Source organism: Pteropus medius, unplaced genomic scaffold, assembly GCF_902729225.1.
Source record: "Pteropus medius unplaced genomic scaffold, Ma_sr-lr_union100, whole genome shotgun sequence".
Taxonomy (NCBI): Eukaryota; Metazoa; Chordata; class Mammalia; order Chiroptera; family Pteropodidae; genus Pteropus; species Pteropus medius.
In genome coordinates, this window is record NW_024356249.1 from 44,694 (window position 1) to 58,365 (window position 13,672).

General features: G+C 39.8%; 2 protein-coding genes across 15 annotated transcripts in view; both read right to left on the reverse strand.

Annotated features, from left to right (window-relative positions):
* Positions 1-11,530, reverse strand: part of LOC120601087 (olfactory receptor 2A2-like) — a 53,567-nt gene extending 42,037 nt beyond the window's left edge. For 2 of the 5 annotated variants that reach the window (XR_005652351.1, XR_005652352.1), the window contains exons 1-2: positions 5,179-5,409; positions 3,038-3,123 (exon numbers count right to left, since the gene is read on the reverse strand). Coding sequence is in view for 3 of the 5 variants with exons in the window: in XM_039860730.1 (XP_039716664.1) it covers positions 327-1,259 (933 nt within the window). In the remaining 2 variants the exon portion in view is untranslated. Of the gene's footprint in view, positions 1-176; positions 1,308-3,037; positions 3,124-5,178; positions 5,410-5,920; positions 6,186-10,934 lie in introns of those variants that run through there. The other 3 variants (XM_039860730.1, XM_039860728.1, XM_039860729.1) reach the window with 3 other exon arrangements.
* LOC120601086 (olfactory receptor 2A14) overlaps positions 9,030-13,672 on the reverse strand; it is an 88,279-nt gene continuing 83,636 nt past the window's right edge. For all 10 annotated transcript variants that reach the window (XM_039860727.1, XM_039860726.1, XM_039860717.1 and 7 more), the window contains one exon: positions 9,030-9,093. The gene's annotated coding sequence lies outside the window, so the exon portion shown is untranslated. The remainder of the gene's footprint in view (positions 9,094-13,672) is intronic.

A 13,672-nucleotide genomic window follows, 5' to 3' on the forward strand; every position in this document is an offset into this window, starting at 1 on the left:
TGGTCCTGGTGAAAGATGATGAGAAACGGAACTTGTCCAACAAGAAGATGAATTCTGAATGTCTAATATTGAAAATTGAATTTGATGGAATAGATCTTCGGTCTGCGGTGGAGTCTTGCACTTGGCAATTTGATAAACATCACCCCTCCATCTCACTTTTACAAGATATGCTTTTCATTGGAATTTTGCCCTATATTCAGAGCTAGAATTTGAACAATTATCATTTTGATATCAAACCTCTAATTGGGAACTTTTTCTAAGTGTTTCCTTCAGAAAACCACTTATTGTTAAACGAAATCCCCTATCAAATAGCGTCTATATATCCTTCACAAGGACCCCTTCTTCTGCAGGGCCCTATACAAGGCATCCTTCACCTGAGCGTTTCTCAGGCTGTAGATAAGAGGGTTCAGCAATGGGTTAAAGAGACTGTGAAAAAGAGACAGTATTTTCTCCTGCTCTTCTCGTTGCTTGGAGGATGGGACCATATAAACCATCATGGCTATGCCAAAGAAGAGTCCGACCACGCACAGGTGGGAGGAACAGGTGGAGAAGGCCTTTCTGCGGCCGTCCTTTGACTGGATCTGTAGGATGGCCCAGAGGATGCGTGTGTAGGAGACGAGCATTAGGCAGAGGGGCCCGACTAAGACAAACATGGAAGCAGCAAGGATGACCACTTTGTTGATCCATGTATCAACACAGGCCAGCTTGAGGACAGACAGAATTTCACAGAAGAGATGGTCCACTTCCCTGGATCCACAGAAGAACAACCTTAGAAGGAGAATCATATGTACAAAAGCCTGGATAAATCCACATGACCAGGAAGTGGCAGCCAGGACCGTGCACACTCTCCAGCTCATGCGGACAGTGTACTGGAGGGGGTGACAGATTGCCACGAACCTATCATAGGACATCGCCACCAAAATCAGGCACTCTGTAGCAGCAAGACCCAAATACAAAAAAGTCTGCATAATGCATGGGACAAAGGAGATGGTTCTATTCTGATTCACTAAGTATGCCAGCATCTTGGGGACATTGTTAGAAGCATAGGACATGTCAATGATGGCCAGGTGTGAGAGGAAGAAGTACATGGGCGTGTGCAGTCTGCGGTCCAGACAGATGAGCCCCAAGATCGTGCCGTTTGCCAACAGACTGAAGGCATAGAACAGGGAGAAGATCCAGAAGAGGAGCATTTCCGTCTCTGCACTGAGCTGGAATCCCACCAGGACGAACTCTGTGACCCATGACTGGTTCCCCCCCATTCCTCCGTGACAGTTTTTCAAGGGCTGAGGTGGGATAAAAGGTCAGAGCTGAAGAATCAATAAAAATTGAGTTATTTACCTCAAAATGAGCTCAGAGAAAGGTTTCATTCTTGTTCCTACTTCAAAGCCTCTCCTACTCCCTCAGAATGGTTTTCTGTTTTTAACTTTTAATATCAAATGAATTTAAACTTACAGAAAGTGTCACGAAGTATGCAAAGAACTGCCTTATACCCATCTACGCAGTTCCAAGAGATTTTAATATTTCTTCATATGTGCCTTGCCATTCTTATTGTCCCTATTATTATGGGCTGGTATTTTCCATGAACCATTTGAGAACAAAGTGTTGACATAACGCCCATTTATCACTAAATTCCTCATTTTTTCATTAAGAAAGAGATATGCACTTATCTAACCACAAAATAATTATCAAAAGCAGGCAAGTTATTATTGACATGATTCTTTAGTACCCTCCCATCCAGAATATAAAATATAAAATAACATGTTACATTCAATGTCATCTATCTTTATTTTCCTTTCATCTAAAATAGTTCCTCGGCCTGTCTTTGTTTTTCACACACTGATATCATTAAACAGTATACAGCAGGTCTTTAATACAATGTTGTATTGGCATTGTACGAGTTTCTCCTTTTTTATTCAAATTATTGACTTACTGTGGGAAATCAAATATTCTCCTCAGGGTGTACTATGAGTCTTGAATGATGTTAATTTATTATTAGTGGTGCTAACTTGGATCACTTAGTAAAGATGGTGTCTCCCAAGTGTCTCCATTATAAAATCATATTTCTAATATAATTTCTGGACATACATGAAAATTACTACATAAAAATTCTGCTTCTCATAAAGCTTTCGAGCCACAAATTTCAATATCCATTGATTATCTTACCTGACTCAGTTATTAGTAATGACTATTACAAAATGTGATGTGCTAACTCATCACTGCTTTTATATTTACTAGTTGTCGATTTTCATATAAAAAGGCTCTACCTATCCATCTATCCATCTACCTATCTGCCTATGTACCTATCAAGCTACCTAAATACCATCAATCATCTACCTCTAGGCATCTGTACCTATCATTTTTATCATCTACAAGTATGGACTCATGAATGTTTTCATCAAGGGATTGTAATCATCTATTATTATTATTGATTCATGTTTAATTGTCCTAGATATAAACCCTCCAAGCTTGACCTTTTGTCTTTTTTTTAACATGTTAGCATTAGTTTTGAGCACCTCCTTACTTCTGATGTGTTTCAAACTTTTCTAGTACATTCCCCACTTCAGCCACGGACACAGCCAATTCTCCAAATTCTTCACTTTTAGTGAAGATTTATATTTGAATCGTGAAAACCAACGTCTGGATTTTAATAATTTTTACTTTTATCATGATTTTTGCTACATTTCTGATATCCTCCTTTAAACGAGCAAGCATACGATATAGGAAGGTACACAGATTGTGACACGGATAACAAATTCTTATAATTATTCTGAAAATTGAATACAGTTTAACTGAGTTCCTTTTTATGGAGTCAAATCTATTTCACTACATAACATTAGCCTTAAAGAAAATGGTCTTCATGTTATTTGGTAGTTTATTTTTACACAAAATATATATTTGTTATAAGCACCTTAATAAAAAATTTATATATTGGCTTGCTTGTATTCCTATTTGGAAAACTACAGACTCTTGCACATTTTCAATTTAGACATTAAAGCTTTAAGAATGTGGTTCATTGTGTGAATAAGGTTATTCTTACCTCGTATGAGCGTTTGACATCAAGTCTCAAAAGCTTCGTAGAAAAACATTACGAAACTCTATTTAAAAGACTAGAGAAGTAATGCTCTGAAAGAAAAACCACAAGTGATCACTGTTAATAATTTGTATATACATTTGTACCTTTTTACCATATATTTATTTTCATATATATCATGAATTTAAATCTATATCAAAGTGTTGCCCATTTACCTATTTCTTTCATATAGAAACATATCTGGGACTAGTTCTCACTTCAAAATATTTCTATGCAACATGCTCTGAACGGCTACATACTATTTCCTTAAGTTTAAAAATTTTAATTTCTTTAATAATCTTATTAGGTTTATACAATATAATGCTTGATTATATTTTATATGTATGGATTTCTTTTGACTTTTTAAATTTAATATTCATTTCAAGGATACAGGACAAAGGTTAGACAGTATATAATCTATGACGTGATGCCCCGATTACGCTAGCACCCATCTGACACTACATACAGCCATTAGGCTAATACTGACTACGTTCCAAATCCATACTCTACATACCGGAGACTGTTTTGTGTGTGTTTTCTTTTCATGAATCTTTATAATAAATTCTGAAATTTAAAAGTGCTCCATCTATATTTGCGGTGACCACTTCATAAGTTATATAAATGTCTACACTACACATCTGAAACTAATATAAAATACTGAATGTCAACTATAATTAATTTTTTTTAATTTAAAATAAGAAAGTACTCAGTCTAATCCATCACATAATATCACTTAAATACATTGCATAAATATAATGCCATTGTATCACATGTGGCTCAGGGTAAAGTTTCAATAGAGCAGACAATTCCCAGATAATGGATACAATATTACTTCACACAATTTTTTGATTATGAGCACAGGATGAATTCAGTGATTTTAAAATTGCTGACAATTACTGTATATCCCTTGGAGGATATCAGGCTTAGGTAAATGTACATTCTCAGGCTGCTATATATTGAGTTGCAAAGTGCAAAGGAGTCATTCAAAAATGCTAGTGTGGTTACACACTGTGCCTGTCACTGCCCTCATGGTCTCATCCTGCAAGGTGAGGCAGTGCAGTCATAGCCCTCCTCATGTGAGCCGTTGTACTGCAGTTTACAACCGGTTACTATACAGAGAGGCTGCAGCCTGCTTGATCTCTAGGCCCCGTTAAAAGGCTAGGGGTCAGACAGTCTATACAGAGGGTCTGGTCTGTTCTACTCTTGGGAATCAGAGGAGATTCCTGTGGAGGGGACATTTACGGCACCTATTAAATGTATAGGCTTGGACAACAATAATAATTAAGAGTTATATCCTCACTATGAGGATATGGATAATCCTCAAGATAAAATCAAAGATAAAAAACGGTTTATATCAAATGTCATTTATTTGAACTGAGATCTCTTTCTCGAAAGAGTAAGTCTTGTGGATAGGTGATAGGTCTTATACAACTTTATGTCTCATAAGAACTACTACTCTTCTAGATGAAACAGGCACTCAGGAAATGTAGGTTAAATGAACGATGGACATGTTTAGTTCGATACAGGTATATACTAAGCATCTTCTATTTGCTAGTTTCTATTAACCAAGATATGGTTTCTATTTCATTAGAAAAGTTCACAATGAGAATCTGACCACTGGAAAATGAAACAGACACAAAATCAAACTTTCACCACCATAAATATGAGTGCATTTGGGAAGTTGCAATAAAAATGTGCATTATTTATGACATTAATTGTCGCTATAACTAAAAAATATTCCTATATTATCTGAAGTGAGAGATAGCAACATCAGTAATGCAAATTCTGCTTAGACACACTTGGACACAATAAGCAACATGTGATACACGTTTAATCTCTGAACGTAATGAATACTACAGATAGCTGAACGTAACTCAATCTATTACTGTGCAATAAGAGCATTCGTTAACCTTTTCAGTCTTTTTTCTGGTGTCTGAGTTAAGAAAATATTTTATTTTAGATTTATTTTCGTTTTCACTATCATTATCATTTGGATTTTAAAAAATAAACAACATAAAAAAAAAATTGAAGATAGAGTAAAACCCTAAAGCTGACACAGTACTGAAATAGTGGAGAAAATATCACTGTAGCAATACATAAAATCTCACCTTCTCAGTAGAGTGAATAAAACAGCAGCAGCTCAAATAACGAAAGGTTTGCATGTCAGTACGAGCAATTCCTGACCTGAGCAGCCTGTACCTCCGTGTTTCTTATTCTATGGAGACTTCTTCTATTTTTCCAACTCTTGTCAGGAGTCATTCGATCCTATCTTGTGATAGGAAAGATATTTATATAAAATGCTGCGATTTCGAGTCCGATGAGCATCACAATAAATTGATAATCTGCGATGGTTAGGAAAAGAAATATGACAAACTTACATCTTATACTGTTTCAGCAAAGAAATTACTTATTTTAACTGTTACTAATTTTCTTTTCCACTGAGAAAATGTTCATGGGATCACTATCTTCATTTAGGTGAGAAAGTCATTAATTTGGCTATATCAGAGCCTTTCTCAGAGCATCTCATTCTCGAAGCCCTTTCTCATATAGACACCTGGGCCAGCTGTGATGACTTCCATTAAGTTACAGTGAGAGGTGCTCGTGAGAGTTGCTGAGGGAGTCTAAGGGCCCCTGACCACAGCACAGTAGGCAGATGTTCCCTAACCTGAGGAAGAAAGAAATCTAGGTGCCTACTGTATCTACCTACGATGCACATCATCAGTCAGGAGGAAAGATCACCAGCAGTGTCATCATGACCTGTCCTATATTAACTACCAGAACTAGAAACTACCTCCCAGCATAAATGGATCTCTTTCCACATGAGAAGATGCTAGCACTGGATTTTCTCACAGGTATCCTCTTTGACATAGAATAAGCCCCACCGAGGTGAGAGATGGACCTCTAAAATGGGTGTAGTATCCTGCTCGCTTGGCAGCTTTCAAAGGGTTAACTCGCTGATACATGTGGATCCACAGGACTTCCTGAAGGTTCCTCAAAGAACCTCAGAAGCGTAGCTTTTATTTTAGAATCAGATAAATTAAAACCATTCTTGAGTTCCTATTGAGAATTCAAATTCCCAGAAGAATCATGACATATCCTATCTAGTTATCTTCTCCCTATGGTGGGAAAAAAATGCCTGAATGTTTTCTCTGGAGGAGATTTACGATTGGGTCTCACTGGCCTTGGAGGAAAAATTCTAGGGAATGGGCAGGGCACATAGTGTCATTACTCTGTATCTACGTAAACTTTCAGATGCCTCAAGGGTTTTAAACCTGAGATAGATATCATAAATTGCAGTAACCAAACTCTTAAAATTAGTCATTTGATGAATTCATGCTTCTCAACGATCCCATGAAGGTATGTGAGAGGCCGGGGCTTTTAGATGGTGGAGAGAAGGTTCCCGTACAACATGGTATGGCAACCCTGAGAGACAGCAGGTGTCCCCAAGAGGTACCTCTATCTGTAGCACAGGTTGATAGATACTGTGAGGAAGGTTTATAATATCCATAAACATTCCTAGAGCCCCAAGTTATTGAGCCCATCTTATGTTTCAAAAATGTGTCAAATGTTTTCTACGGACCACAACGTTTAATCCCTTCTTTACCTTCCCTTTACAGCTGTGGAGACGATAGTTTAAAAATGCTGTGGCTGACTGAGTGTGTTCCAGGGACCACTGAGAATCTCAAAAGGTCTATGGGATCAAAACTATTTTCACAATAATATTTAGACACTTTTTGCCTTTTGTATTCTCACTCGCAAAGTGAAGTTTTCCAGCGATGACTAGATAAGTGATATTGCAACAGACAGAATGAAGAAGACATAAAATCCAGTCGTCTTCTATAAGCCAAAACACTTAAAATTTTCTCAAGATATGGAAAACGTAGCTACTCTTTTCACTATTTTTATGTTTTATAAAAGACTGTTATATATCACAAAAATACATTTTATGTCAAAACATATTGATACATTTTCTAAATGAATAAAACTTAAAATACTTAACAAATTCTGTTTTAACTTCTAATGTGATACATATCAAGAAATACAACAACATAAACAATGTATCTTTGGGTCCTTACTAATTTTTAAGAGTTCAAAGGGGTCCTGAGACCAAAAAGTTGTAGCGTTGCATTAAATGATTGTACTGCAATTGTACTGCAGTCTAGGGAGGGCCAGAGCTGGAAACAAATGAGTTTTCTCTGATACCTACAGTGTTGTAATTTTCTATTAAACACAGACTTAACGGCATAAAACAACACACATCTATTATCCCACACTTTCCACAGGTCAGAAGTCCCACTGTGGGTCAGCTGGATTCCCTGCACCGGTCTCACAGGCTGAAACCAAGGTTTGGGCTGGGTTTGCAACTCTCATCTGAGGTCCTTGCACGCGGCCCCCTTCATTTTCACAATTCAATCTCTCTGACTTCATCCTCTGCCACTACATATAGAAAAATCCCAGATTTCAGAAGGCTCACCTGACTGGCTTAGGCCCACCAAGATACCCTCTATATAAGATCAATTGATTTGCAAAATCCCCTCACAGCTGTACCCAGATTAGTGCCTAATTAAATAATAAGGAGACAGGAATCTTAGGAGGCCATCTTTAGAATTCCATCTACCCCACAAAATCTTTGGTCTTAACTATTATACAGTGTTTTCATTTTCAGATCATGTATTTCTCCTTAGAAAGATGCTATCCTGAAGCCACTATCTTTATTATTACTTGCATATGCCTCCAGAACTCCCATCTCAAATAATCAAGATAATTCTGAATCCTAACACGGAAGTGAACAATTTCCATTTCTGTGTCTTATTCTAATGACAGAATTTCAAAATTTTAAAATTTCTTTTAATTTCTGACTCATGTTAATGTACCTGAGTAAATCCTTGCTTGTACAGTTCACCCATCAGTTTAAAGGTTTGTCCTGAAACTAATTTCTATTGTGTGTGTCGTCGAGCGGGGCCCACTTCCACCCCCATCCGCCACATGCTGGGGACATTATGTTCTTCAGAATAGTTCCATTTTTCCTAACTGTACTACAGGTTATGTCTTCCTCTGATCTATTTTGGGGAGAGGGCAGTCATAGTGCACCCGTGATAATTACGAGTGCCTCCAGAGAAGCTGAATGAGCTCCAAGGTCTCTAAGATTCCCATAACTGCACCGTTTGGGCCTCAGCAGCGAGGATGAAGAGCCACTTCCCCAGTTACCTTAGACTCTGCTTGGATCACAACAGTCAGAGGTCCTGTGGGGACAGGACTGAGCCCGAGCAGAATCGAGCATTATTTGCTGAGTTTGCCTGATCTATTTCACTCAAGGCTCAAAATATTTCCAGGCTGACTCCCAACACTTGCCTTCCTCCTGGAAGAGAATTCTCTCTAACCGGCTTATTCTAGAGACAAATCTTTTTCCACTGGCTGTCGCTCCTCATCAAAGTAAATTCAGCATGTCCAGTGATGCCTAGATAGCCACCTGTCTCTCCTAAAGCCATTCTTGTTTGGTTTTGTAAGACAATCCATCGTGCTTGTTACTTCCATTGGGTACTAATGGAGTAAGCACAGGTTATGATGTATGATTTATGACCCCCAAAACACTGGGTCCCCCATATTAGCGTTATATATGTAGTAGAACCAGCTAGATAAAACTTAGTCTGGGTATGTCATAAGGCCTCCTAGAAGCCTCCTCCTGTCAGGCTGGAGCCATTTCCTGGGGAATTTATGCCACCACATGAAGTCTGCATTTTATTCCCATCACAAACCCACTGTCTTCTCCCATCCTGTTTAATACCTTTCCACCCAAAAAGCAGATATGTACCTGTGCACTGCGCACATTAGCATCTAGAAACACAGCTGCTGTGTTTTCTCCATCTTAACCAGGGACTTTCTAAGCACTTGATCATCAAGGTTTACAATCACGTAGTGATCAGTCAGATGAGAATCGTCTAACCTACGAATGGTTGATGACCATGTGGATAGGGGCTCCTGGAAATTTCTCCCCAAATGAGATCCTTTGTAGTGGAAGCAACCTAAAAAAAAAAAAAAAGAAGCAGAAATGTACTGCTACATTACTAGAATTCCATTAAGTCACCAACAACTGATCCAGTTCATCATCACATCATATGACCAAAATATATACCAGTACCGTGCCACTCAGGGTGGCATGTTCCATTTGACTTTGTCAGGTTCCAGAAGCAAGGTTGGTTTGGGCAAACATATGCCTTCCCAATTTCGTGCATCTGGTATAATTATGCTAAGAAACTACATCGTTCTCTAGCTGTGAGCCTTTCTCGAGGCCATCGGTGCCAAGACTAGATTTCCCTTATTAGGTAACCCACTTATTCATTTGCTTATTCTCATCTTCTATCTCTTCTTTTTTCTATGTAGCATTGATTTTAATCCAGTTTTCCACCTTTAGAAGGAATATCGGTTTCAGCCCCTGTGCTGTTACACACTGCCGACGGCAATGCCACTTTAGCAAGTGTCCCGTTCATGTTGAATCGGGTTACATATGTGCAGCACCTGTGCAAAATCTCAACCAGCTACATTTACTGTTAACCTCAATTTTGCCAAATGGGAACAGAACGTACGCATCCCAGCAGGCTTTAGGAATTCTGGCACGAACGTTTCAAGGTATAGCTATAGTTTCTTGCTTAGTGATTACTTCTGCTTCTGGCAACCACATTTGCAGCCCTGGTTTGTGAGCAACTGTATAAGGCAGGAAAACAGAAAATTGAGATAATGTGGGGAAGAGTTATATAGTAGTACCGGGATCCTCCCCTACCCACTTTTTCTCAATTCCCCCAATAACGTGGAGGCATCTGTTGAGTGGGTACTCCACCCTGGTCCTGCTCATGTGAGTGTGAGCGCACATTCATGAACGTACGTAAGCAAATCCTTCATGCCCTTATCTCCTCCCATTTTAGATAACACATGTTCAGAGTGTCCATTCTAACTCTCTGTGTGTCTATATGATGGGATATCGCTTAGCCTACTGTTGGACAATATGAGCTATGAAATGTATCCTTTGGTCTACAGAAATGTAATGTGGTGGTCCAAACTGGTAGTCCTTTACTCCTCTAATCATAGTTTCCTTTACTTCATCACACCTATTTATAATGGCTACTTTGAAGCGTTTTTCTGTTAAATCCAACATCTGGTCCCTCTTATAGGCAGCTTCTGTTGCCTGCTTTTTTTCTAGAGTATGGGTCACACTCGGCTGTTTCTTCACACGTCTAACAATTCTTTTGTTGGAAACTGGACATTGTAGATAAAACTCTGAGTATCAGAATCTTCCCCACATCCTTCTGGGGCTTTTCACTGTGTTTATTAATTGGCTGGACTATTTAGTGACCAGTACTTCAGAGCAAGTGTTAAAATCAGAGGACGTTGCTTTTCATGGGGTGCAACCTAGAATGTGCCTAGTTATACTGAGATGAGAGTGATTGTGACAAGGCTCTCTTTGCCTCTGTCCCTGACCACACCCAACTGCTAAACTCCACTACTGTGCGCTGACTGGTCTACTGCTTCCAACAGTGCTCCAGGGCATGAATTGCTTGAGAGAAACAGACAATCAAATTTGGGCTCCTCTGAAGGGATCCATCAGAGTTTAGTGTTTGAGATTCCTTCTGACGCCCAGATGGTCCCTTCCAGCTCTTTCTTTCTCCACTTCTTGCCTGCAAACTCACCAGCAGACACTTCAGCCTAGATCTCCAATGAATCTAACAAGCTCTTCGCATCTGCCTTTCACCATGACTCCTGGATGTTTTTGAGAGTGCCCGTAAAGGCTTCAATTTCTCCACTCTGTTGCAAATGAAGTCAGCTCCTTTGAGAGAGATTACTAGATATTTGATATTTGGCCTGCTCTTACCTCCAGGCAAAATCTCTGTGCTTTTATGGCTAGGTGTGTGGACAAAGGTGTACTTCTCCCTGAGCAGTATCTCCAGTTCAGGAACGGCTCTCAGTACGGATGGCGTGGAGAGGGCAGTACTCTCAGGTCTCCGTGACTAGCCTTTTCTGGCGTGGGACCACTACATTAGATTCGTGCTGTGCCCAAGGAGGAGTCTCAGTCCCATGAGTGGGGGCTGGGCTGAGCAGTAGAAGGGATTCCCGCTTCTCTGCCTCAAGCCCCCAACACTTAGCCTCAGAAACAGGTAGCTTGGGGGATGGATAAGAGATGCCGATGTGCTGCCTCCTCCTGGGAATGGTCCTGCAGTGGGGAGTTAGGGAGAGAGGAGGCCTGTGGTCTTGGCTGCACGTGTGGGGAGTGCAATTTCCTTCTCCAAGACCTGAGTAGGGGAAGAAGGCAGCTGATCTTGGTTCAGATATCACGGACTATTGCTCTTCTTACTGATTTTAGTACATTTTCTTGATAAATGTTTCTTTATTCGCTGTACACCTTTAGAGCCATTTCCGGACATTTGAACTGACTGTTGAAGGACAATTTTTACCAGTTTCACTGGGGAACATGTCCAGAGCTTGTCCCACTGTCACACCCGAAGGACAATTCCCTATTAGTGTTTTTTCCTACATAATGTGTTATGAAATAAGGTTATCAATGTCAAATAAAATATTACTTTTCATCATTTGCTACTATTCATCTGTTTTCTTCAACAAATCTCCGTTTTTCCTTCCCAAACTGTTGCATGCCACACTTGAGGTAGTGAAGGAGCTTTAAATACCATGGCTAGGACTGGAATATCCATCTGCAGCTACCTATAGCATGTAAATCTGGGTATCTCTTGTTACAGGCAGTTATGGTCCTAGTAGCTTTTCACGGCCATCCTCTATGAAAGGCTTTTGGAAACATTATCTGACGACCTTCATACATCTTCCAACTCCTGGGCTTTGTTGCACCTTGAAGAGGCTATCAGTGGAGCCTGCCATCTCTACCGCCACCCTGCCTGTGTGGCTGGTGCTACCTCATGCCTTCTGCCTTCTGCCTCCTACCTCCTCAGCAGGTGCACGAAAAGTCCCATTTGTGTTTTAATCTTATTGGATAATTACCATTTGGTGAGAGAAAAGGGGATATATATAAATTTATATTTATAGATATAATTTACTTTATTCTCACATTTAGAAGCAATATATTTTAGAAATTTGCTTCGGGGTTGAAAGATATTAGTATAGGGAAGAAGCACGAGAACACGAATTGACTAAACATGAAGCCAAGTGGAGATTAGAGCCTGCCAAGTGCTGCTAGACTCGGGAACCTGGATGATCAGCTATAAGGCCAGACCACGGGGAACCTACAGAACAAAGAAATCCCACTGAGATTACTAACATTGTTCACCCACACCATGAAAGGATAACAGGGAAAGACAGACTCTTAGCTGTACCTTGCACAAGTTAAAGATACACCCAACCATTCATTCCATTCTTCACACCCCATAATGAGTAATTTTTCACAGAAACAAAGAAAGATAAAAACCCAGTTCCCGAAACACTCCGGGTCTCGTTCTCTCACTCTAAGAAGAGACCACACTCTGTCTGTGAGCATTATTCCTTCTCTGATAAACTTTCCTTTGTCTACCTCTGGCTCGCTCTTGAATTCTTCCTACCTGGAGCCAAGGACCCGCACTCTCTCGATGGGTGAAGGGCTTCAGTCCCCACTCAGGGGGATTCACTCTGTCCTGCATCAACATTACCTAGTTTGTTAGGGTTTGATAAGTGAAAATTATAAAATCTACTTATTTTCATGTCATTTTGCTTTTAGAGATCAGGGGTTCATCATTTTGTGGGCTTGATGTTTACGACTGCAAACTGTTCATTCCTTTTCATATTACTTCATTATATCTATGTTTTAATAGCTGTTTTCATTAATATAGTTGGAAGCCAGAAATGCCCGAATGCTCTTGTGAAGACATAGTAAAAGTTATTCCTAATGAAATCTCAGAGTGATTTGCCAGGGGAATATTTTCAGACCAGGCAACTGACAGAACTGAGAGCAAATCCATGTGCGGTTGCACGAAGGTCAAGGAATGGGCATGTCGATTTTCAAACCGACTGAGGAGAACCAAGAAAAGGAGAAGGAAACAATATCACATGCTAGTATAGAGCACTTTACATTTCAAGGGAGACGAGAGGCCAGATTTAACATGGGGTCACTGAAAGTAAGTAATCGGGCTCCGAGTATCAGAGTAATTCTCGGCTGTGGGATCTTTACATGGTAGGGAGTTATCTCTTGTAAGAACTCCCCCTTGTCCTTACACGCCCCCTTTACTGGGTGTTTCCCTTGGCGGTCTAAATCTTCCCTTCGCTCCTGTCTTCTGCCTTCTGACCACCCTGGTGTCTGTCCCATGTGCCCCTGCATGGCGTGACACGCCTGATGTCTCTAGAACATGTGAGTATAATAAACTGTTTTTTCCTACACCTCTCCTTTGCCTCCTCTTGTGGCTGCAGCTTTCTAACCATCATATTTAAAAAATACAAAGTGTACATAGTCCTTTACTTGCAATACTTGTTTCTTAACAGTGCCTTTGATGAGCAGAATAATTCATTTTGAAAAGGGCCAATATTAATCAATTTTTCAAATTTTACGTGTGATTTTTGGATCACCTCTAAGAATCTCTGCCTACAGAAGATTATGGAGAGATTCATCTATTTTAG